At 42.9% G+C, this 27,340-nt stretch overlaps 2 protein-coding genes across 2 annotated transcripts in view; one reads left to right on the top strand and one right to left on the bottom strand.

Annotated features, from left to right (window-relative positions):
• Positions 1-3,960, bottom strand: part of LOC311106552 (protein eva-1 homolog C-like) — a 208,412-nt gene extending 204,452 nt beyond the window's left edge. The window contains exon 1 of the mRNA XM_084148932.1: positions 3,648-3,960. Coding sequence (XP_084005058.1) covers positions 3,648-3,753 — 106 coding nt within the window. The 5' untranslated portion in view covers positions 3,754-3,960. The remainder of the gene's footprint in view (positions 1-3,647) is intronic.
• Positions 3,961-6,710: 2,750 nt separating this feature from the next.
• On the top strand, positions 6,711-26,715 carry LOC311106603 (large ribosomal subunit protein bL19m-like). The gene is made up of 6 exons (XM_084148982.1): positions 6,711-6,809; positions 15,135-15,258; positions 15,556-15,674; positions 24,197-24,331; positions 24,938-25,119; positions 26,031-26,715. Exons 1-6 carry the CDS (start codon positions 6,731-6,733, stop codon positions 26,250-26,252), a joined length of 861 nt encoding a protein of 286 aa, XP_084005108.1. The 5' UTR covers positions 6,711-6,730; the 3' UTR covers positions 26,253-26,715.
• The last annotated feature ends 625 nt before the right edge of the window (positions 26,716-27,340 follow it).

The following is a 27,340-nucleotide window of genomic DNA, read 5'->3' on the forward strand; positions in this document are numbered from 1 at the left end:
AGTATCCTCCTTTCCCTTTCCTTTCCCCATACTCACAGGCTATTTAAGCTAACATTCAGTCAGCACTGGTTTAGCCTCGATATCTAGGTTTCTCCTCTTGAAGAGCGAACATGACATTATGACAACTGAAAATGCATAACTAGCACTGATATGCACTGGTTATATATACACAAAACCCTAAGAACCTGAATAATTCCACAACTGGTGTGTGTAACTCTTCTCTTCCATATGGCTTCCCTTAGGGCCCAATCCTTACTTGAGATAAGCGCACACAAGTTGGACTTAAGCCTAAATCATTCATTATAGTCAATGGGAGATTTGAAAAAGCATTTGACTTAAGTGCATTAGGATCCAGGCCTTGCTCATCTCCTCTCCTTTATGACCCTTGACATAAGACTACACGATAGGCCTAAGAGTTATGGTGAAAAGAAACTGGAAACCAACTAGTCCTTATACCTATCCATTCCTCTGAGGGGGAAGGAGACAGGAAAGGAAGCCATTAAGTACAATTGAGTTACAGCTTCCAGCCATGAGACAGATTGTCTAGCCTCTCCTATCTGCAGATGTAGGCTAGGCCTAGAGACTGACAGATGTAAGGTCTCAATCAGCAGCTTCTGTCACCCTCCTCAGCTCAGCAGCAGCTGTCAATCAAAGGCTTGGTCCTTGGTCTCCAGGGAGATGCCAGCTGGCCAAGAATGTGCCTTATTGCTAAAGTTCTCTGTCAGTGCCCCAGATGGCATTCGAAAGCAGAATTATTTTCTTAATTCACATTGAATTAAATGCTGCCTAGTCAGCAGTTTTTGCTTGTTGCGTTGCAGTGGTCCTGGTGAGCAAACAAGATTGATTTTGAGGACTCAGGTCTCAAATTCCAAACCCCCGGTCCTATACCTAATATAATTTAGGAGTTTAGGAACCAGGAATGGCATTTCCTTTCCCATCCCCCAAAGGGACAAAGTATTGGAATCAATAGACCATTCAAAAGTCCTTATGGCAAAGTCCTCCTAATGAAAGAAATGTGTTTATGTTGCTACAAAGCTGCCGAATTAGAGGTTTTCTATATTTCGCCAAATTAACTCCTACCTATGACCCAATGTTTCGATAATTGTGTAATGTTTTCTCTGAGGTTGCATTAAAGGCCTATCAATAAAGGCCTGACAATATTGAGTTGAAGAGACTTGAGATGTAAAGTTATTAGTTATCATATTAACGTCAAACTTCACGCACACACACACAAGTTAACTTAACACATCTGCTCTTTAAAAACTTGGCCCCAGGTCAGGCATTTGTCTGCTCATTTAAAACCATTAGGAGACCCATTAGAAGCCAATTCATATTGGCACAAAGCTCTCTTCCTGGTTTATGACACTGTAAACAAAACGTCCAGCCCTGCTGCTGCTACTCAGTCTGAAACAAGGTAGATGGCCTGGGCTGGGGGCTAGAGAAGAGTTGGTCTCCAACCTCAAATGAGAGAAGATTGGTGTCTTCTGAAGTTTCCCTTGTTAACTTTCTTGCGAGGTCTCTCTGGAAAAAGGGGTTTTCTATCCCAAGAGACAGCTATTGGTTAAATAAAGGTTCAACTAATATTACTGTGTTATACTGGTAGTGTGTATTCTGCATGTGAAATTAACTTCATTTACCATGAAACTTTGCCTGCTTGGACCATACTACTTTTCCATTCATTACAATAGACCATCATAGTTTGGGCTTGTGCTTTATCACGTGGCAAATAGCAAGAAAACATCCCCGGTGGTACAGCCCGACAGGATGCTCGCAATTGTGCATCTGTAAAAGTGTGTGAGGGTCTTAGGTGACAGGCCAAATTTCTTCAGCCTCCTGAGGTTGAAGAGACGCTGTTGCACCTTCTTCACCACACTGTCTGTGTGGGTGGACCATTTCAGTTTGTCAGTGATATGTATGCCGAGGAACTTAAAACGTTCCACCTTCTCCACTGCTGTCCCGTCGATGTGGGTAGGGGGTACTCCCTCTGCTGTTTCCTGAAGTCCACGATCATCTCCTTTGTTTGTTTTTTTACGTTGAGTGAGAGGTTATTTTCCTGACACCACACTCCGAGAGCCCTCGCCTCCTCCCTGTAGGCTGTCTCATCGTTGTTGGTAATCAAGCCTACTACTGTTGTGTCGTCTGCAAACTTGATGATTGAGTTGGAGGCGTGCATGGCTACGCAGTCATTGGTGAACAGGGAGTACAGGAGGGGGCTGGGCACACACCCTTGTGGGGTCCCAGTGTTGAGGATCAGCGAAGTGGAGATGTTGTTTCCTACCTTCACCACCTGGGGGCGGCCCTTCAGGAAGTCCAGGACCCAATTGCACAGGGCGGGGTTGAGACCCAGGGCCTCAAGGTTGATGATGAGCTTGGAGGGTACTATGGTGTTGAATGCTGAGCTATAGTCAATGAACAGCATTCTTACATAGGTATTCCTCTTGTCCAGATGGGATAGGGCAGTGTGCAGTGTGATGGCAATTGCATCGTCTGTGGACCTATTGGGGCGGTATGCAAATTGAAGTGGGTCTAGGGTGACAGGTAAGGTGGAGGTGATATGATACTTGACTAGTCTCTACACACATGATCAGGAAGTTATGTATACTATTTACAAATGTGAGTGAGTTAGAGTACTAGGCTAGTGTAAATAGGCTTACAATAACTGATACTGAGGCACTGGCTACAGTAAAAGCGAAAATAGTTATTTGAAGTGCATGAGGGTCAAGCAGCAAAGCAACAGGGCATAATGTTTATCCCCCATTTTGACAGTAGTAGAAGTGCCATGATACACAGTCCAGGGCACCAAGCACATGAGGCTTTCAGCATGTTTAAAGCCAGTAACATTTCCTGTAAAATCACAGGATGAAATAGGCCTACAATTCATTTGGAAGAATATGACTTTACCTTGTTGAGATTAGTGCAACTCTATACCTTATCATAACAACAACAAAAAATTGTTTTACGGCTTATTTGTCATATATTTTGAGGAATACTGTAGCTAAAAAAGAATGTCATGCCTTAAGCACTAGATATGGCCTATCATATAAATGTTACTTGCATGTGAAGCCATGGGATACATTACCACCATTGTTTATGTTTGTGTTGGTGGTCCACTCTTAGATGGCATGCACATCTCACAGAGTGTACCTTTAAAAGCTATGGTCTTTTTGATTTAGCCTACTATGAAACAAACACACGCATGACATGTTGCAACACGCCAAAGAGGGCCGGTTGCCTACAAAACAAGTAGGCTAGTAAAAAACAGCAACCAATAACAATTTGCAGTGTCTTCTGCAAATCTGAAGCTTAGGCTGTATTTAGACAGGTAGCCCAATTATAATATTTGTTTCACTGATTACCAATTAGATCAGCTCTGAAAAAGATATGATGTGAAAAGATCTGATGAGATTGGTCGAAATACCAATTAGTGGAAACAATATCGGAAATGGTCTGCCTGTCTAAACCAGCCAAAGTAGCCCAAAAAACTGTGTGTGCAGATGACAAACATGCACTATTGATTTCTGTATCGCCCTCACTTGTTGTATCCCAAAACAACTCTATAAAGCATTTAGTCACATATACATAATACACACTACAATGGTTAAACAAGCGCAGCATTAATTATACAGGGGTAAGCATGCTTTCCCAACCTGAAAACTCAGAGGAACTTTTGGTGAAGTTGCAGAAGAACGTCAGACACGTTATTCCCAACACGAGCGCGTAATTGATGGCTGGAGGCACATCTGGGAAGAACATCCTTGAAACTGCGAGAAATTTCGGAGTTTCTTCTCCTCCACGTTCTGAAGGTCCAGGGTTGCTTTGGGGTTTAGGTTCTGTGTCGCAAGCAGCAGTAGATTCTCGGTCCCATGGCTCATGCTCCGAATCACCTAATCATCCCTGAAAGCAAGAGAAGGAACGATAGCTCAAGCCAACGAATCACCTAATCATCTGAGAGCAAGAGAAGGAACGATAGCTCAAGCCAAGCAGCAATGCACTACGGAACTTGTATTTCGAACTGCGTGTCGAAGTGGCTGGCCCATCTCAGAGAAGAAGAGACGAAGCGAGAGGTTTTACGAAGCCAAAATCTGTCCACGAAAATAAACTCACCAAGTGAGGATTTTTTGCATGGAGGTCAACGAGAGAGTGTCGAATTTGGTCAACAACAAAAAATATTTGCTCATTTGCTATGTGTGGCTTATTTGAACAAATATACGTTTCGTAATGTTTAGTTTGTTAGGAATGCACTGATATAAGTGGACGCACGTGGCATTTCGGCAACTTTGAGAAAAAACAACTTTATATCAGAGTTGTGCCTTTTGTCAGAGATAGAGGTTTCATCATGGATATTTAAGCAATAATACATGAGGCCGTTGATTATGACATTTTGATCATGGCTGTGAAGTGATCATAGCCACAAAGCAAAGCTGAGGGGTGTAGACACACCAAAGCCATGATTAAAAAATTTATAACACATGGCCTCATGTATTATTGCTCTCATACACTCTCATGTAGGCCTCTTTTATACAGCGGTTTACAAGCATTATAAAGCAATATTCTTACCAAAACCATCAATTTTTCAACAAAACGTGATGCTCGGCTTCGCCTCGTGATAAAATGATAAAAATGTCATAACACATGGCCTCATGTATTATTGCTTTTATACAAGGCGTTACCAGCATTAAAAAGCAAGATTGTTTCCCAAACCATGAATTTTTCAACAAAACGTGATGCTACATTCACTAGCACTGGTTGTCAAGTGCAATTTTAGTTGTTCTATGGTCGTTAATTCAATTTGTATTGACTGCCATGTAAAGCAAAACTACCCAAGCACTGGTTGATAGTTCAAGAACTTTGCTGGTTGCTATGGCAAACAAAAATAATTGCTATGGAGGCTCTTTCCCCCTTGCTAGCTAGCCAACTACACAGCTAACACAATCACTTCAGACTGAAGCTGGAAAGACAGCAAACTAGCTGCATTCCGTTTCATTTGACCTGTTTTTCTATTGACATTTATTTGTATATATCCATACAATTATGTTGATTCATGATTTTGACTGGCTGAGAAAAGCCGCCTGTCTGTCTCATCCTGACTCCTGACTCCCATTACTATGGGACACAGTGGAGATCGAATTTCAATATTGCAACAATGTTGCAAATGTCTATGCTTTTTATAGTTGAGATCAAGTTTATAAATTGTATGGCTGAGCAGTGGATCTGTAAAAGTAGCAGTGGGAGTGTGTTGCTAGGTAACGACATAAACAATGGTACTTTTTATGAATGTAGTGGCCATGTGTATGTTGTCTAGTATAACATGGGCAGGATAGTCTCTAACAATGGGAATTCCAAATCCCCCATTGTATAAAACCCGTTTTAGCATGGACATTGCCATTGAGGGCTTCCACCATTTTAAAGTAGTCAACTGGGTGGGGATTCCTATGAGTTAGGAGCAATCAGCCAATGAAGAAGAAGAGAATTGACTACTTTAATATGGAGAATGATGTCAATGCTGTCACAGACGCTATAATGGCACAGATACAAAGTTGAGTCATCTATCTATCTCTATGGCCTGTTGTTCACATGCGTATCTGCCCTCTTATTGGCTAGAATGGTCCCACCTGATCTCGCCTCCTCCCACCTGCCTTCCATCTTTGAGGACATGTATTTCCATTGTTAGAGCGGTCACTTGACTATCTTGTCAATATAATAGACAGTCTTTGCTCACCTGTAGGAGTGGTGTCTGCATGCTCTCAAAGCCCTGTTTTCTGGGCCACTGCATCACTATAGTCCCTACACTCTATGCAAGTGACTAGGCTATAACCATTTTTGTATCCATTTAGAAATAGTATAGAATAGATTACTCTTCCCAGGGGAAATTTCGGTTGTGGCATTCGGATTAGATAAAATAAACACACACACCACATAGGCTAACACCACAATTCAAACATGACAGGTAGGCCGACAAAACAAATACAAGATAAATACAAAGTAATAAGAAAATATATAGCCTACATTGGTCTATCTATGGAATTGAAAACAATTTTACTTGCACTCACACATAGAACTGAGCTTGTCACCGAATGTCACTAGCCTGCTTGTGAGAAGGATGTCTCTAGGCCCAGGCTTTTATGACAAAGTTAGTGCATCTCGCCCCATAACCACCGGGTTGCTGGTTCAAGCCTGGCTTTGGCTGTTCATCCTCAATTGCTACATTGGTGGCAGTGATGAGATCCCTGTGGTCCCTCAGGCCTTTGTTGGAAATGTTCCCTCATTGGCATTGGGGTTTGGGAATAGTGTAGCACCTGCATGGGAAGGTATACTGCCTCTACCAAGAGGCCCAGTTTTTTTTGTCACAGATGGTAGTGTAGGCTATTCACCCTGGTTCAAGTTTTCATTTGGTGGATCCTCCTCATTGCTCCTGCACAGTAGGTTATTTCTTCAGTGTTGGAATCAAATGAAATGATTATGACTGATTGAAATGATGAGATTCAACACCACCACTTCCTCATCATCATCATCATCATCCGTTCATAATTAGTCATAGGATCATAAGCATGCGTGCACGCATGGGATGCAATTTGCTCGATCGTACATTTCTGTTGATGGCCCCCTTTTGATGTATATCTTTAGTGACATCGTGTGGATGAAAGGATAAAGTGCATGTTTCGTCTCCTGAAAGACTATTCCCTTTTCGGCTTCCGTAACAATTCACAGCAAGCGAAGGTCAGCTTCCAATATGGCTGTTTGCACAGGGAGGCTTGACAAAGTTACCTGTCCAATAAGGTTGTTATGGAATATACAACATCAAAATGAACGTAAGTCACATGGAATTATTAAATATATGTATATCCAAGGATTGCTAGCAATGCTTTGGGCATTATTTAGCTAGTTTTGCCAAAAATGCCCTAGACGCTAACTAGGTTTTAGCCAGCTAACATTAGCTAGATAGCCACTAGCCCTTGAGCATGATTCTCAGTTGCATTACATTACAAATAAGTTATTGGACGAATGCTTCTTCTTTAGGGGAAAGTTGTGTTAAGATCCGCGACGCTCGGTCTGACGCCATGATCACACCGATATCACACCGACAGCATTATGGCGAAAAATAGTAAGCAGCATCATGTGGATATGTGTGCAACAAAAGTTCAACATTCACCTTCTGTTACCATTTCTGTCAAGACATCTAACGCCTCGATCACACCGACAGGGTTATGCATTTTGATACACCAGAAGTACATTCATTTCCAATGGAATGCTGTCTTTGCCCTGCAGTGTTGCAGAGGCAGCTGCAGTGCGTTCTGTGTGGTGCATATGTTGGATTAATTGAACGTATGCGGCTTGACAGAAATGATAGCAGAAGGTGAATGTTGAACTTTTGTTGCACACATATCCAGATGATGCTGCATGCTATTTTGCTCAATGACTATCGGTGTGATCAAGACCTAAGCATACAGTTTGATGCATACATTCGATAAATCCAAAGTATGCATCACACAGAATGCATTGCAACTGCCTCTGCAACGCAATGCTACAAGGCAAACTCAGTTTTCCTATTGGTGTGATCGTGGCGTAATGCCTCGATCATACCTACAGTCGTGGTCAAAGGTTTTGAGAATGACACAAGTATTGGTCTTCACAAAGTTCGCTGCTTCAGTGTATGGTATACTGAAGTATAATTACAAGCATTCCATAAGTGTCAAAGGTTTTTTATTGACAATTACATTACGTTTATGCAAAGAGTCAATATTTGCAGTGTTGACCCTTCTTTTTCAAGACCTCTGCAATCCGCCCTGGCATGCTGTCAATTAACTTCTGGGCCACATCCTGACTGATGGCAGCTCATTCTTGCATAATCAATGCTTGGAGTTTGTCAGAATTTGTGGGGTTTTGTTTGGCCACCCGCCTCTTGAGGATCGACCACAAGTTCTCAATGGGATTAAGGTCTGGGGTGTTTCCTGGCCATAGACCCAAAATTTCAATGTTTTGTTCCCCGAGCCACTTAGTTATCACTTTTGCCTTATGGCAAGGTGCTCCATCATGCTGAAAAAGGCATTGGTCGTCACTAAACTGTTCTTGGATGGTTGGGAGAAGTTGCTCTCGCAGGATGTGTTGGTACCATTCTTTATTCATGGTTGTGTTCTTAGGCAAAATTGTGAGTGAGCCCACTCCCTTGGCTGAGAAGCAACCCCACACATGAATGGTCTCAGGATGCTTTACTGTTGGCATGACACAGGACTGATGGTAGCGCTCACCTTGTCTTCTCCAGACAAGGTGTTTTCCGGATGCCCCATTCGGAAAGGGGATTCATCAGAGAAAATGACTTTACCCCAGTCCTCAGCAGTCCAATCCCTGTACCTTTTGCAGAATATCAGTCTGTCCCTGATGTTTTTCCTGGAGAGAAGTGGCTTCCTCGCTTCCCTTCTTGACACCAGGCCATCCTCCAAAAGTCTTCGCCTCACTGTGCATGCAGATGCACTCACACCTGCCTGCTGCCATTCCTGAGCAAGCTCTGCACTGGTGGTGCCCCAATCCTGCAGCTGAATCAACTTTAGGAGTCGGTCCTGGCGCTTGCTGGACTTTCTTGGGCACCCTGACGCCTTCTTCACAATAATTGAACCTCGCTTCTTGAAGTTCTTGATGATCCGATAAATGGTTGATTTAGGTGCAATCTTACTAGCAGCAATATCCTTGCCTGTGAAGCCCTTTTTGTGCAAAGCAATGATGACGGCACGTGTTTCCTTGCAGGTAACCATGGTTAACAGAGGAAGAACAATGATTTCAAGCACCACCCTCCTTTTAAAGCTTCCAGTCTGTTATTCTAACTCAATCAGCATGACAGAGTTATCTCCAGCCTTGTCCTCGTCAACACTCTCACCTGTGTTAACGAGAGAATCGCTGACATGATGTCAGCTGGTCCTTTTGTGGCAGGGCCAAAATGCAGTGGAAATGTTTTTGGGGGATTAAGTTCATTTTCATGGCACAGAGGGACTTTGCAATTAATTGCAATTCATCTGATCACGCTTCATGACATTCTGGAGTATATGCAAATTGCCATCATCAAAACTGAGGCAACAAACTTTGTGAAAATTAGTATTTGTGTCATTCTCAAAACTTTTGACCAGGACTGTACAGTGTCATTGCGCAAAATTGTATGCAGCAACAAAAGTTCAACATTCACCTTCTGCTACCATTTCTGTCAAGCCGTCTACACATACAGTTTGACGCATATGTTCGATAAATCCAACGTATGCACCACACAGAATGCACTGCAACTGTCTCTGCAACGCAATGCTGCAAGGCAAACACAGCGTTCCATTGCAAATGAATGTACTTCTGGTGTACCAAAATGCAATAACACAGTCGGTGTTATCGAGGCCTAACGCTGCATAATCTGGAAATGGGTGCAAAAAAAAAAAAAAGTTGAATTGATACACATCTTTATAGAGTTAGGGTTCCCACATGGCCATATTTCCATGTTACAGTGCTTGTTTATAAGAAAACAGACAGAAGACAGGGTGGACTACGTGTGCTAATTACACTGAACAAAGATATAAACGCAACATGCAACATTTTCAAAGATTTTACTGAGTTACAGTTCATATAAGGAAATCAGTCAATTGAAATAAATGTATTAGTCCCTAATCTATGGATTTCACATGACTATGAATACAGATATGCATCTGTTGGTTTCAGATACCTTAAAAAATAAAAGTAGGGGCGTGGATCAGAAAACCAGTCAGTATCTGGTGTGACCACCATTTGCTTCATGCAGCGCGACACATCTTCTTCACATAGAGTTGATCAGGCTGTGGACTGTGGAATGTTGTCCCACTCCTCTTCAATGGCTGTGCAAAGTTGCTAGATATTGGTGGGAACTGGAACACGCTGTCGTACACGTTGATCCAGAGCATCCCAAACATGCTCAATGGGTGACATGTCTGGTGAATATGCAGGCCATGGATGAACTGGGACATTTTCAGCTTCTAGGAATTGTGTACCGATCCTTGCGACATGGGGCCATGCATTATCATGATGAAACATGAGGTGATGGTGCTGGATGAATGGCATGACAATGGGCCTCAGGATCTTATCACGGTATCTCTGTGCATTCAAATTGCCATCGATAAAATGCAATTGTGTTCGTTGTCCGTAGCTTTGGTTGTGCAAACCCACAGTTTCATCAGCTGTCTGGGTGGCTGGTCTCAGATGGTCCCGCAGGTGAAGAAGACTGATGTGGAGGTCCTGGGCTGACATGGTTACACGTGGTCTGCAGTTGTGAGGCCGGTTGGACATACTGCCAAATTCTCTAAAACGATGTTGGAGGCGGCTTATGGTAGAGAAATGAACATTCAATTCTCTGGCAACAGCTCTGGTGGACATTCCTGCAGTCATGACAATTGCGCGCTCCCTCAAAACTTGAGAAATCTGTGGCATTGTGTTGTGTGACAAAACTGCACATTTTAGAGAGGCCTTTTATTGTCCCCAGCACAAGGTGCAACTGTGTAATGATCATGCTGTTTAATCAGCTTTTTGATATGCCACACCTGTCAGGTAGATGGATTATCCTGGCAAAAGAGAAATGCTCACTAACAGGGATGTCAATAAATGTGTGTGCAATATGTGGTAGAAATTAACTTTTTGTGTGTATGGCACATTTCTGGGATCTTTTATTTCAGCTCATGAAACATGGGACCATAACTTTACATGTTGCGTTTATATTTTTGTTCAGTATACAGTACCAGTCAAAAGTTTGGACACAGCTACTCATTCAAGGGTTTTTCTTTATTTTTACTATTTTCTACATTGTCGAATAATAGTGAAGACATCACAACTATGAAATAACACATACGAAATTAGGTAGTAACCAAAAAGGTGTTAAAAAAATCAAAATATATTTTCTATTCTTCAAAGTAGCCACACTTTGCCTTGATGACAGCTTTGCACGCTCTTGGCATTCTCTCATCCAGCTTCACATGGAATGATTTTCCAACAGTCTTGAAGGAGTTCCCACATATGCTGAGCACTTGTTGGCTGCTTTTCCTTCACTCTGCGGTCCAACTAATCCCAAACCATCTCAATTGGGTTGAGGTCGGGGGATTGTGGAGGACAGGTCATATGATGCAGCACTCCATCACTCTCCTTCTTGGTCAAATAGCCCTTACACAGCCTGGAGGTGTGTTGAGTCATTGTCCTGATGAAAAACAAATGATAGTCCCACTAAGCGCAAACCAGATGGGATGGCGTATCGCTGCAGAATGCTGTGGTAGCCATGCTGGTTAAGTGTGCCTTGAATTCTAAATAAATCACTGACAGTGTCACCAACAAAGCACCCCCACACCATCACACCTCCTCCTCCTCCATGCTTCACGGTGTGAACCACACATGCGGAGATCATCCGTTCACCTACTCTGCTTCTCACAAAGACACAGCAGTTGGAATCAAAAATCTCAAATTTGGACTCATCAGACCAAAGGACAGATTTCCACCGGTCTAATGTCCATTGTTCGTGTTTCTTGGCCCAAGCAAGTCTCTTCTTCTTATTGGTGTCCTTTTAGTAGTGGTTTCTTTGCAGCAAATTGACCATGAAGGCCTGATTCACACAGTCTCCTCTGAACAGTTGATGTTGAGATGTGTCTTTTACTCTGTGTAGTATTTATTTGGGCTGCAATTTCTGAGGCTGGTAACTCTAATGAACTTATCCTCTGCAGCAGAGGTAACTCTGGGTCTTCCATTCCTGTGGCTTTCCTCATGAGAACCAGTTTCATCATAGCGCTTGATGGTTTTTGCGACTCCACTTGAAGAAACTTTCAAAGTTCTTGACATTTTCCAGATTGACTGACTTTCATGTCTTAAAGTAATGATGGTCTGTCTTTTCTCTTTGCTCATTTGAGCTGTTCTTGCCATAATATGGACTTGGTCTTTTACCAAATAGGGCTATCTTCTGTATATCACCCCTACCTCGTCACAACACAACTGATTGGCTCAAACACATTAAGAAGAAAATAAATTCCACAAATTAACTTTTAACAAGGCACACCTGTTAATTGAAATGCATTCCAGGTGACTACCTCATGAAGCTGGTTGAGAGAATGCCAAGAGAGTGCAAAGCTGTCATCAAGGCAAAGGGTGGCTATTTGAAGAATCTCAACTATATTTTGATTTGTTTAACACTTTTTTTGGTTACTACATGATTCCATATGTGTTATTTCAATGTTTTGATGTCTTCACTATTATTCTACAATGTAGAAAATAGTAAAAATAAAGAAACCCTTGAATGAGTAGGTGTGTCCAAACTTTGACTGGTAGTACATACACTGCTCAAAAAAATTAAGGGAACACTAAAATAACACATCCTAGATCTGAATGAATGAAATAATCTTATTAAATACTTTTTTCTTTACATAGTTGAATGTGCTGACAACAAAATCACACAAAAATTATCAATGGAAATCAAATTGATCAACCAATGGAGGTCTGGATTTGGAGTCACCCTCAAAATTAAAGTGGAAAACCACATTACAGGCTGATCCAACTTTGATGTAATGTCCTTAAAACAAGTCAAAATGAGGCTAAGTAGTGTGTGTGGCCTCCACGTGCATGTATGACCTCCCTACAACGCCTGGGCATGCTGCTGATGAGGTGGCGGATGGTCTCCTGAGGGATCTCCTCCCAGACCTGGAGCGAGACATGATGTCCCAGATGGGCTCAATTGGATTCAGGTCTGGGGAACGGGCGGGCCAGTCCATAGCATCAATGCCTTCCTCTTGCAGGAACTGCTGACACACTCCAGCCACATGAGGTCTAGCATTGTCTTGCATTAGGAGGAACCCAGGGCCAACCGCACCAGCAAATGGTCTCACTAGGGGTCTGAGGATCTCATCTCGGTACCTAATGGCAGTCAGGCTACCTCTGGCGAGCACATGGAGGGTTGTGCGGCCCCCAAAATAAATGCCACCCCACACCATGACTGACCCACCGCCCAACCGGTCATGCTGGAGGATGTTGCAGGCAGCAGAACATTCTCCACGGCGTCTCCAGACTCTGTCACGTCTGTCACATGTGCTCAGTGTGAACCTGCTTTCATCTGTGAAGAGCACAGGGCGCCAGTGGCGAATTTGCCAATCTTGGTGTTCTCTGGCAAATGCCAAACGTCCTGCACGGTGTTGGGCTGTAAGCACAATCCCCACCTGTGGACGTCGGGCCCTCATACCACCCTCATGGAATCTGTTTCTGACCGTTTGAGCAGACACATGCACATTTGTGGCCTGCTGGAGGTCATTTTGCAGGGCTCTGGCAGTGCTCCTCCTGCTCCTCCTTGCACAAAGGCGGAGGTAGCAGTCCTGCTGCTGGGTTGTTGCCCTCCTACGGCCTCCTCCATGTCTCCTGATGTACTGGCCTGTCTCCTGGTAGCGCCTCCATGCTCTGGACACTACGCTGACAGACACAGCAAACCTTCTTGCCACAGCTCGCATTGATGTGCCATCCTGGATGAGCTGCACTACCTGAGCCACTTGTGTGGGTTGTAGACTCCGTCTCATGCTACCACTAAAGTGAAAGCACCGCCAGCATTCAAAAGTGACCAAAACATCAGCCAGGAAGCATAGGAACTGAGAAGTGGTCTGTGGTCACCACCTGCAAAACCAGTCCTTTATTGGGGGTGTCTTGCTAATTGCCTATAATTTCCACCTGTTATCTATTCCATTTGCACAACAGCATGTGACATTTATTGTCAATCAGTGTTGCTTCCTAAGTGGACAGTTTGATTTCACAGAAGTGTGATTGACTTGGAGTTACATTGTGTTTAAGTGTTCCCTTAATTTTTTTGAGCAGTGTATAAATAAATGTCTTTCCGAGCCTTTCCATAAGTTCACTCAAGTTTCTTCAACTGTCTTCCGACTGTGATTAGAGCGATGTTGATGTCGTGCCGTGATGCCAGCAGATTCCAGATGGCCTTTGCCGATCACTCATCATCTTCATCCATCAGTGAGTTGATGGCTTGAATAGTCTCGCTGGAAATGGAATACAATGTAAAAATGTGCAGCAGACAGTAAAGGCCAGCATTAGATTTATTTAAGCATTCTTTTTAGCATTATTAGGCCTAGTGTACAATATTGTAGCCTACTGTACCTGTTCATTTTCCTGGGCTTTCGCCGTCTGGACCGCTATGCTGTTCTGCTATTCCAAGGATGTGTAACCGAAGAGAGATGCCACGAGTAGACACAGAATACCAGCTTGGATGGATCCCGAGGCAAATGTGGCTTACCAGTGAACCTCTGAGTGTTCATCATTAAAACATGAGTTTTCCGTATGTGATCATGAAGGATTCAAAAATGTCAAAACATGTTGCATTTATATTATTGTTCATTGTAGCTATCTGCATCTCCGAACACGTGTGTAAACGGAAGATGGACGCCACAAACCTGTTGTCACTGAAAAATACTGTTAGGCTACAACTGTGTTAAAAATTGGTTGAAGGTGCAATATGCATAAATCGCTCCGCCATTTCCTGGTTGCAAAAATTCTAATAGTTTGCCTAATTTCAGTTTTGTATGACCAAACAATGCATAGTGTAGAAAACCATTGTACCTTCTAAACTGCAGTGAAATATATTTTCAGTGACCAAATTTATTATATTTCCAGCTGTTTAAAGCTGGTGTACAAAACCGAACCTGAAAGACGCAAAAACGAAACTTAAGAACGGGAAGCATAGAGAGAGCGCACATAGACTTGCTTTTAATTAGAATGACAGATCTGTAACTCACATTTTTGTGTGAATTTGGTTGGGTCGCCCAAAAAGTTACATATTGCAGCTTTATAACAGTGTAGAAAATATTGTATTTTGCATTTGTGAAATTATTTTGATGTGATAAGAAAGTAGAGGGATTTGCGTTTCTAGAACCGTACCTCAATTGAGAATCGATTCACGTTTAGATGGAGTATTTGGCTGTTTTGTCTTCCAGAGCTAATGTAAGGTCCTTGGATTAAAGAATAACGTTAGGCTCCTTTCGTCCAATGTTGGGCTAGCTAGCCACTGTTACTAAATTACATTGGTGTTAGCTAGCTAGAGCTGTGCTAGTGTGGGATTGCTATTGAAATGTTCAATGTTATAAACAGACTGAGTCTTTTTGTTTCTTCTTTAGGGTTCTTGTCCACATCTATGTGTCGCCTCGCGCTGGGGAGTGACGATGGCAAGCCAACAAAATTCACCCCTCCACCAAAACCTGTCATCATTGACAAAACACAGTCCGAGGCTTCACTGCGAAAGTAAGTGTCTAAGGATATTCTAGCCAACAAGCTGTGTTCAAAACATTGAAACCATAGTGATGTGATGCTAGCCTGTTCCCATATCTGTTTAGGCCTAGCACTTTTGCCAACTTCATTGCTGTCATTGTCAAACCAAACAATGGCATGATGGCTCAAACAGGCTGGCACTGCCTCACTTATGTGATGCCATTTAGCTATAGTAACACTGACTTTACTTTTGCAATTCTCTTGTTTTTCATCAGCAATTATGCCATTCTCAATTAATAATGCTTGCTTCTGTTCTGTTTTTGAACACAGGTTCCTGAGCCCAGAATTCATCCCTCCCCGACAGAGAATAAATCCTCTGAAGTTCTCCATCGAGCGCAAAGACATGATCCAGAGGAGGAAAGTGTTTAACATTCCAGAGTTTTATGTTGGTAAGAGACTTTTGAGACGGTTGTTGGTTTATAAATTATGCTGCAGTACACGCCATCATATCTGCTAGCCAGCCCTATACAGAACAGTCTATTGAGAGCTCCATTCAACGACCCATGCTGAGCACTTGTGTGATGTTCTGTTGCAATATAGCTACTTGCATTGTCGTTATTCTAAAGCTGTTATTGGATTGCTAATGTAACAGGCTTCACTGTGCTGCTAGGCAGTATAGGACCATTTCCCGGCCATGTCAGTTGCACCCGCAGTTCCAAATCAGAAACCGGTTTGTTTATATGGAACTAAATACGATCACGTCCGACTTCAGATGCAGCTCATGCAAGTTGGCAAACATGTAACCAGATGGTTATCATCAGCAACATTTCAGATGTCATCAGAGGATTGATTACCTAGCAAGCCAGCAAGGCAAGGGAAAATATCACAAATTGAGCCAGAAGAATAATATATAGTGCCTTCAGAAAGTATTCATACCACTTGACTTATTCCACATTTTGTTGTGTTACAGCCTGAATTCCAAATGGATAAAAAATATAACAAAATATCACCCATCTACACACAATACCCCATAATGACAAAGTGAAAACATGTTTTTCGACATTTCTGCAAATTGATTCAAAATGAAATACAGCAATAGCTCATTTACATAAGTATTCACACCCCTGAGTCAATACATGTTAGAATCCCCTTTGGCAGCAATTACAGCTGTGAGTCTTTCTGGGTAAGGTTCTAAGAGCTTTGCACACCTGGATTGTACAATATTTGCCAATTTTATTATATTGAAATTCTTCAAGCACCGTCAAATTGGTTATTGTTCATTGCTTGACAACCATTTTCAAGTCTTTCCATAGATTTTCGAGCAGATTTAAGTCAAAACTGTCACTCGGCCACTCAGAAACATTCACTGTCTTCTTGGTAAGCAAATCCAGTGTAGATTTGGCCTTTTAGGTTATTGTCCTGCTGAAAGGGGAATTCATCTCCCAGTGTCAGGTAGAAAGCAGACTGAACCAGGTTTTCCGCTAGGATTTTGCCTGTGCTTAGCTCCATTCTGTTTCTTTTTTTATCTTGAAATACTCCCCAGTCCTAAATGATTACAAGCATACCCATAACATGATGCAGCCACGACTATGCTTGAAAATATAGAGAGTGGTACTCAGTAATGTGTTGTATTGGATTTTCCCCACACATAACACAAAAAGCGAATTGCTTTGCCACATTTTTTGCGGTATTACTTTAGTGCCTTGTTGCAAACAGGATGCCTGTTTTGGAGTATTTGTATTCTGTACAGGCTTCCTTCTTTTTACTCTGTCAATGAGGTTAGTATTGTGGAGTAACTACAATGTTGTTGATCCATCCTCAGTTTTCTCCTATCACAGCCATTAAACTGTTTTAAAGTCACCATTGGCCTCATGGTGAAATCCCTGAGAGATTTCCTTCCTCTCCGGCAACTGAGTTAGAAAAGACGCCTGTATCTTTGTAATGACTGGGTGTATTGATAAACCATCCAAAGTGTAATTAATAACTTCACCATGCTCAAAGGGATATTCAATGTCTGCTTTTTAAATTGTTTACAAATAGGTGCCCTTCTTTGCGAGGCATTGGAAAACCTCCCTGGTCTTTGTGGTTGAATCTGTGTTTGAAATGCACTGCTCGACTGAGGGACCTTACAGATTATTGTATGTGTGGGGTACAGAAATGAGGTAATTCAGAAATCATGTTAAACACTATTAATGCACACAGTGAGTCCATGCAATTTATTATGTGATTTGTTAAGCACATTTTTACTCCTGAACTTACTTAGGCTTGCCATAACAAAGGGGTTGAATACTTATTGAATCAAGACATTTCAGCTTTTCATTTTTAATTAATTAGTCAACATTTTGGAAAAAAAACATAATTCTACTTTGACATTATGGGGTATTGTGTGTAGGCCAGTGACAAAAAAATCAACATTTAATCAATTTTAAATTCAAGCTGTAACACAACAAAATATGGAAAAAGTCAAGGGGTGTCAATAATTTCTGAAGTCACTATTTGTTGAGCATATCTATAGCCATCAGTCTTTTCATGGTCATCACTCCCTCACTGCTAAGTGTATCGCTAGCTATCTGCTACAGGGCTTTTTGTCCCAAGTATGCCCGTGCATCACTCAAAAGTGGCTCTTGCTTCCTAGCTCACAACATCCTTATACCAGTACTTGATCTGGCACCCTCTACCTTGCAAGTACAATTGTTATCTATGTTACACACCTCTTCTTTCCGCGTGGGTCTCATTTAGCAAAAATGAGAGATTAAGTTATACAAACATTTTCAGTACCCACTGCCACCTAGCAAGTTGAATCATATTATTCACATTGAGGGGAAAGATACTGGCCTTTCCAGTATATTTTGAAAGGCCCAATGCAGCTGTTTTTATATCAAATCATTTCTGGGTAACAATTAAGTACAGTGCCTTGCAAAAGTATTCATCCCCCTTGGCATTTTTCCTATTTTGTTGCGTTACAACCTGTAATTTAAATGGATTTTTATTTGGATTTCATGTAATGGACATACCCTTTGCTATGAAGCCCCTAAATAAGATCTGGTGCAACCAATTACCTTCAGAAGTCACATAATTTGTTAAAGTCCACCTGTGTACAATCTAAGTGTCACATGATCTCAGTATATATACACCTGTTCTGAATGGCCCCAGAGTCTGCAACACCACTAAGCAAGGGGCACCACCAAGCAAGCGGCACCATGAAGACCAAGGAGCTCTCCAAACAGTTCAGGGACAAAGTTGTGGAGAAGTACAGATCAGGGTTTGGTTATAAAAAATAATATCAGAAACTTTGAACATCCCACGGAGCACCATTTTAAATCCATTATTAAAACATTGAAAGAGAATGGCACCACAACAAACCTGCCAAGAGAGGGCCGCCCACCAAAACTCACGGACCAGGCAAGTAGGGCATTAATCAGAAAGGCAACAAAGAGACCAAAGATAACTCTGAAGGAGCTGCAAAGCTCCATAGGACCACTTTAAGCCGTACACTCTACAGAGCTGGGCTTTACGGAATAGTGGCCAGAAAAAAGCCATTGCTTGAAGAAAAAAATAAGCAAACACGTTTAGTGTTCGCCAAAAGGCATGTGGGAGACTCCCCAAACATATGGAAGAAGGTACTCTGGTCAGATGAGACTAAAATTGAGCTTTTTGGCCATCAAGGAAAATGTCTGGTGCAAACCCAACACCTCTCATCACCCCGAGAACACCATCCCCACAGTGAAGCATGGTTGTGGCATCATCATGCTGTGGGGATGTTTTTCATCTGCAGGGACTGGGAAACTGGTCAGAATTGAAGGAGTGATGGATGGCGCTAAATACAGGAAAATTCTTGAGGGCAGCCTGTTTCAGTCTTCCAGAGATTTGAGACTGGGACGGAGGTTCACCTTCCAGGAGGACAATAACCATAAGCATACTGCTAAAGCAACACTCGAGTGGTTTAAGGGGAAACATTTAAATGTATTGGAATGGCCTAGTCAAAGCCCAGACCTCAATGCAATTGAGAATCTGTGGTATGACTTAAAGATTGCTGTACACCAGCGGAACCCATCCAACTTGAAGGAGCTGGAGCAGTTTTGCCTTGAAGAATGGGCAAAAATCCCAGTGGCTATAGATGTGCCACACTTATAGAGACATACCCCAGCAGCTGTAATTGCTGCAAAAGGTGGCTCTACAAAGTATTGACTTTGGGGGGGTGAATAGTTATGCACGCTCAAGTTTTCAGTTTTTTTGTAGTTTTTCTTGTTTGTTTCACAAAAAAATATATTTTGCATCTTCAAAGTGGTAGGCATGTTGTGTAAATCAAATGATACAAACCCCCGAAAATCCATTTTAATTCCAGGTTGTAAGGCAACAAAATAGGAAAAATGCCAAGGGGGGTGAATACTTTTGCAAGCCACTGTACCTTACTATAATAGTTTTTCATTAAAACGAACAAAAATGATTGGTCTATTAACTAATTTATCGCCTGGTGATGTCACCAGGCAAGCCAAAACTCCCGCCCATGCAAACAGGCTGATAAGAAGGTTTTGTGTAGATTGTATTTTGCAGATGGCCGGGAATAGTCCTTAGGGGAGAGTTATCACATGATAATCCCCGGGTTCGAGGACCGTATTGCTTTTATAAGAAGGTTGCCAATATATTTATAAAAATATATTTTCATAAAAAATATTATTTTAGCTAGTGAATTTGTTTTTGCATTCTGAAGTTGCTACCCAAGCGGGCTGGTCATTTGTTTTTTTCTCATGTTTTGACCCAGTCGTTATTTATAATTATTCTATTAATTCGACATTGCTATGCTAAACAAATCATTAGCGTCTAGCTAGCTAGCAGAGAGTGAATGATGATGAGAGACAAGAACTTCAATAAATCATGATTTAACCCCTTGGGTCGATGTCCGCGCCCCCGTGAAAATCAATAAGCATAATAAAACAATCCCAATAAAAATGTGTCAGTTTAAGCTAGAGATCTGTTTTTTGCATTAGATGCGTCTCAATCCACCGCATCCGCCAATGTCGCACTTCCGCATCTGTGGTGAAAGGTGACAGAGCTAGGTCTTCTCACAAAATCGTCTGTAGCGTCCAAACGGTTTGACCTACAAACTATTATGACCCCTCTATGGAAAGATGAGACTCACCAAATGAATGGAAGTATATATTGAGACTGTTTAGTACCAAAAATAAGGGGTTAAATACATGTAAAAAAATACAACAAATGTTTCCTGATCTTTCTCATGTCTCTCAGATATAGGACAGACACTTCAGAACAAACTTCCTTTTTATTTTTTGGGGGGGACTATCTGTTGTTCCATGTAACAAATCTGTTATGCAATGCATATGTATGGGCTAATAGCAGTAATGCCAAACATACTTTTTTATTCAGTACCAGTCAAAAGTTTGGACACCTACTCATTCAAGGGTTTTTCTTTATTTTTACTATTTTTTACATTGTAGAATAATAGTGAAGACATCAAAACTATGAAATAGCACATATGGAATCATGTAGTAACCAAAAAAGTGTTAAACAAATCGAAATATATTTTATATTTGAGATTCTTCAAAGTAGCCACCCTTTGCCATGATGACAGCTTTGCACACTCTTTGCACACTCTTGGGGGGGGGGGGGGGGTATACAGAAGATAGCCCTGTTTGGTATAATACCAAGTTCATATAATGGCAAGAACAGCTCAAATAATCAAAGAGAAACGACAGTCCATCATTACTTTAAGACATGAAGGTCAGACAATCCGGAAAATGTGAAAAACTTTTAAAGTTTCTTCAAGTACAGTCGCAAAACCATCAAGCGCTATGATGAAACTGGCTCTCATGAGGACCACCACAGGAAAGGAAGACCCAGAGATACCTCTACTGCAGAGGCTATTTGACCAAGAAGGAGAGTGATGGAGTGCTGCATCAGATGACCTGGCCTCCACAATCCCCCGACCTCAACCCAATTGAGATGGTTTGGGATGAGTTGGACTGCAGAGTGAAGTAAAAGCAGCCAACAAGTGCTCAGCATTTGTGGGAACTCCTTCAAAACTGTTGGAAAAGCATTCCAGGTGAAGCTGGTTGAGAGAATGCCAAGAGTGTGCAAAGCTGTCAAGGCAAAGGGTGGCTACTTTGAAGAATCTCAGATACAACATTTATTTTGATTTGTTGGAAACTTTTTTGGTTACTACATGATTCCATATGTGTTATTTCATAGTTTTGATGTCTGTGAAAAACCCTTGAATGAGTAGGGGTGTCCAAACCTTTGACTGGTACTGTATATTTTTTTTAAACTTCAAGGGGTCTTCAAAATCAAATATCAAAATGATCCTTAGTATTTCCTTCTTTAAACCATTCCATATAGCTTAGTAGAACCCCTCCCCCGGCTTAGACAGAGCTTAGACCGTAATGGGTTAATAAATATCCAATAGGCCTACATAGGCAACACCTATTATGATTGGCGAGTCCGAGCTATCTAAGCTAGTTGGTGATGTTAATAGGGACGTTTCCTTTGATGGCACACGAGTGGAAGAATAGTCCATGGTCCTGGTGCTGGTTGACAGCCAGTGCTTGCCTCTACTTTGGCAGAGAATGTGTCACGGGCGCCAATGAAGTACGACCAAAGCGCAGCGTTGGGAGTGAACATGATGATTTTAATGTAGAAACACACGACAAAACAAAACACGATCCGTGACGTCCTCAGTTACACCGACTGAACATAGAACAAAAACCCACAACCCCAAGGTGAACAATGACAGTTTAAATATGGCTCCCAATCAGAGATAACGAGCCGACAGCTGACACTCGTTACCACTGATTGGGAGTCACTCAACCAAACACAGAAACAACCAATAACCACCCAACCAACCCAAACACAACAATACTTAACACACTCTGGCTAAAATACCAAGTCCCGGAACCAGAGCGTGACAGTACCCCCCCCTAAAGGCGCGGACTGCGACCGCGCCTCAAAACCCCAAATAGGGGAGGGCTGGGTGGGTGTTGCTCCTCGGAGGCGGCTCCGGCTCCGGGCTTGACCACCACCCTACATAACTCCCCCCGTAATGGCCCCGGTCCAATCCAACCCAGCTGGCTGGATCCAAACTGATGACGCGCACCCCTAGCTTGGCGCGTGAGACAGGGATGGACCGGACCTGGCCGACGATACGCACCCTCGGCTTGGTACGTGGAGCCGGAACGGACCTCCTCAGGTTGACGACTCGCCTCCCTGGCTTGGTGCGAGTAGCAGGAATAGGCTGAACCAGGTTGACGACTCGCCCCCTTAGCCTGGTGCGAGTGGCAGGAACAGTCCGAGTTGGGCCGACGACGCACACCGTAGTCTTGGTGCGTAGAGCAGAGACAGGCCGGGCTGGGCTGGCGACGCACCCCGTAGGCCTGGCGCGGGGCGCAGGAACAGGCCGGGCTGGGCTGGCGAAACGCACCACAGACTTGGTGCGGGGCGCAGGAACAGGCCGAGTCGGGCTGGCGACGCGCACCGTAGGTTCAATGCGAGGAACAGGAACAGACAGAACCGCACTGGGGACACACACCCCTGGCCCTACACGGGGATCAGGAACGGGCCGGACCGGACTGGAAACACCCCCCAGTACCTCTCGCCGTGCCTCCACACTTTCCATCCCCTTCGTAACCAGTGGCCCCCTTAAACTGGCGGCCATATCTGCCAACCTCTTGCACTCCTCCGGGCCGTACACCTTCTGCCCCGACGTCGTGAGCCCCCCCCTAAAAATTTTCTGGGGGTCTCTCCTCTCGGTGGACCAGGCCTCCATAGTCCTCTCCCAACCTTCGCTCTTCTGGCTCCACCACTCGTTATCCAACTGCTGCTTGGTCTCGTTGTGGTGGGTTTTTCTGTCACGGGCGCCAATGAAGTACGACCAAAGCGCAGCGTTGGGAGTGAACATGATGATTTTAATGTAGAAACACACGACAAAACAAAACACGATCCGTGACGTCCTCAGTTACACCGACTGAACATAGAACAAAAACCCACAACCCCAAGGTGAACAATGACAGTTTAAATATGGCTCCCAATCAGAGATAACGAGCCGACAGCTGACACTCGTTACCACTGATTGGGAGTCACTCAACCAAACACAGAAACAACCAATAACCACCCAACCAACCCAAACACAACAATACTTAACACACTCTGGCTAAAATACCAAGTCCCGGAACCAGAGCGTGACAGAATGGGACGTCCCACTCTCACACCGATGGCCATTATTATCGGATAACTTTTACAATCTGAGGTTGCTACTCAAGCGGGCTGGTCATTACCTCATGTTTTGACCCAGTCGTTAATTTTAATAATTCTATTTATTCGATGTTGCTATGCTAAACAAATGATTGGCATGTAGCTAGCTAGAAGAGGTTCAATGATGAGACAAGAAAAGACAATTTTATAAATATCCAATAAGCCTACATAGGCTGCACTGCTCTGGTTAAAGAATGAATGGAATTCGGAGTGTTTACGGTTTACATGGTTAATAATTAGTTTCACATTCATTCTTGGGCTAGCTAACCTACTGGCATGGGAGAGATCGCATTTGTAAAATGATACATTGTTGCCCAGGTCATAGAGGCAGACAAGTAGGTTTGTACAACCCCCGAGTGTTGCAAACCAAATAGTAGCATGGGAAAATAATATGTAGACGCTTTTTCCCAAGGGAGATTAAGTTTATGAATTTCCTACCTGGGCTGCGGGACTGTGGAATTATGAGATTTAACACGTCATGGTATTTAGCGGGAGTTGTCCCACTACTCAACCAATCAGGATCCAAACAACCTGTTTTATATGAGGGAATAACACTGATAAAAAAAAATCACACTTGCAGTGTTAGTTTCATCAGCTGTTGTACAGTATGATACAAAACACAAGGAACTGAATTTTGACTGCACTGGGCCTTTAAAGGAGTTATCCTATGAATGTATTGATAGACTAAAGCAGTCATCGTGTTTTGCAGGAAGTGTCTTAGCTGTGACCATGGCGGACCCTCACGCCAGCGGCAAAACCAACTGCTTTGTGGGCATCTGCATCCAGAGAGGTGGCCACGGACTGGGAGCCACGTTTGTCCTGAGGAATATCATTGACGGCCAAGGTGAGGATGATTATGTAGTACACAAACAGGTCCCCTTGTGAACAGTGGTTGTGTGTGTGTGTGTGTGTGTGGGGGGTGTATATTGCTTCCCGGATAAACATCACAGTTGGATGAGTTTGTCTGACCCATTAGTTGTGGAGCTACCCTCTATCTACAGTGAAGAAGCTCAATTTCCATTGATTTAGTGCAGATATGGCCAACCCTCCTCCTGGTCAATGTCCCAATTATTTCTCCTTCCTCCCGAAGTGTGCACTCAATCATTTGAAAGGAAATAACTGGTTTAAGAAATATGGTGGAAACTCCCAATAGCGCATGAATCTACCAATCCAATGCTTTTAGATTTGTGTGAAGTAGAGAACGGGTGCACACTTCAGGAGAAAGGAGATATTATTGGGACGCACCCCTGGAGAGCTTCTTGGTTGGCAGGGTTTCACTCTGTCCTGGTTAGCAGCTAACTAATAGAATCAGGTGGAAGGAAGGAGCTCTCCAGGATAAGGGTTGGGGAGCCTTGATTTAGTGTGTGCCTGTAACATCTGAGTAAAGCACTGAGCCATGATAACCTTTGGCTAAATACTGTATATCTCTCCATCTCTCTCGCTCCCTCAGGAGTGGAGATCTGCTATGAGCTGTACAGCCCGCGGCTGCAGCAGCTGGAGGTCCTGAAGCTGGAAAAGAGGCTGGACAACAACCTGATGTACTTGAGAGACGCCCTGCCCGAGTACAGCACCGTGGACCTGGACATGAAGCCCGTACCCCACTCGGTCACCGGGGACGTGCCCGTCAACAAAGTAAGTGGCTGGCTCTGACAATTGTTTCACTCGGCAGTTGACACGGCTGAATACACATTTTGGCTCGTCTTTATTCTGTTCAAAACAAATCTGACATTTCTGTGGTTTCTTCCACTTCAGTCAGTTGAAATGAAATGTAAGTGGGTATTGTTTATAAGGAGCATGTATGGCAATTGTGTAAATGCTGTAAAGGGATTGGTAGAAATGAAGAACCAGAGCATTGTAAATAGTTTAGATACCTGATTCAGATACCAGTTTGTACAGAAAAGTATTTATCTGACCCCCTATATCTCCGAACAGTATTTCTCTGACCCCTTTTATCTCCGAACAGTATTTATCTGACCCCCTATATCTCCGAACAGTATTTCTCTGAACCCTTTTATCTCCGAACAGTATTTATCTGACCCCCTATATCTCAGAACAGTATTTATCTGACCCCTTGTACCTCAGAACAGTATTTCTGACCCCTTTTATCTCAGAACAGTATTTCTCTGACCCCTTTTATCTCAGAACAGTATTTATCTGACCCCTTATATCTCAGAACAGTATTTCTGACCCCTTTTATCTCAGAACAGTATTTCTCTGACCCCTTTTATCTCAGAACAGTATTTATATGACCACTTTTATCTCAGAACAGTATTTATCTGACCCCCGATTAGGGTTACAAAGGGAGGCGTGTATTACTGTCAACTTTAGTAGAAACTCATGGACAATATGGAGACGATATAAAAAAAATGAAACCTATATATGAATAAATGTAAAAGTTATTCAAGTATAAAATAGATTGCCATAGATTTTCTGTTAATTACCAAAATTACTGAAGATTCCAGTAACTTTGGAAAACTACCTGTAGCTCACAGAAAAGTATTTGTCAGACCCCCTATATCTATCTCCCCCATTCTTCCCTCCAGACCAGAGTGCGTATGCGTCCCAAGCCTTGGTCCAAGCGCTGGGAGCGGCCCAAGTACGACGTGAAGGGCATCCGCTTCGACCTGTGCCTGTCACCTGAGAAGCTAGAGCACGCCCAGAAGTGGGCGGAACCCTGGCGGGAGTACGACATGCTGAAGGAGTATGACACCACAGGCCTGGAGGAACGCATCCTCAAGGAGGTGCAGACGGAGATGAGCAAGTGAACGTGCCCCAAACCCCTCACCCCGACCCTCTCTCTCAACCAGGGTTGTGCTGCTCCGGTAGGCGGTGGGCAGCTCCGGCAGCAGTGTCTGCTGGTTTTCTTTCAAATCAGTGAATGACATGGAGTCAGGGAAGTGATATATACTTTATTCACTCCATGACCAATTAGTAACATGAACGGATCAATGAAGTGCCAGAGAAAGAGAAGACACTGCTGCAGCTAAGGGTTAGGGAGCAGCTAACCCTGCCAAGCCCTCACAACACTTCATGGCACTGGGTCTTCCAACTGTCTCCATGTACATGATGTCTGGTCAGAGGTAGAGAGCAACATTGAGGAGTCTGGATCTGCCAAGGACATTGGTGGAACATGCATAGCTGTGGTTACCTGCTTACTTCATCGTGTCTTGTATTGTATGTCTAGAAGAATGTTTGTGTTGCATTTCTAAATTAAAAAGCTATTCAACATTTGTTTTCCTTGTCCTTTTAATATCTGGTGTATAATGCTGTATGCTACTTGATGGGTCCCATTTTTTTGTCTAGACAAACAATTGCTGTTTTAACAATTAATAAATGTCAGTTATAACAGAGCCGAAGCGATTGACAGTGAGAAAGAGTATTTTAATATGTTCCATTTATTTATATACCCTTATATGCAATGTTCCCTCAATCTTTTTTTTTGCCACTGAGCAAATTTCAGGTCTGCTGAGCACAAATATGAATGTTGTGAACATTCTGTGCAACTTCTGCTGCGTGTTTATTGTGAACACATGAGGCTGTACCCGCTTTAAGTTAGTTACAACAGTGGCCAAGTAGGCTACTGTGGCTATTTGATCATAATGTAGGGCTACCAGAGTGGCCTACCATCAAAAACAATGGAGAAAATGCATCCCAAAAGATTTTAACATGGAAATAGCTGTTCTATCATTCAGCCTACAGTAGCAGCCAATGTGTGGTGTTGAATGTAGGCCTACATTCCATGAGACTTTTGAAAAAAACATGCAGGGCTTGACATTAACCTATTTATCCACTTGTCCTTCAGACAAGGAGGTTACTGAAAATGTGTTGTTTGATGCAAGAAACCACTTTACAA

Source organism: Coregonus lavaretus (assembly GCF_964263955.1).
Source record: "Coregonus lavaretus genome assembly, chromosome: 31".
Lineage (NCBI taxonomy): Eukaryota > Metazoa > Chordata > Actinopteri > Salmoniformes > Salmonidae > Coregonus > Coregonus lavaretus.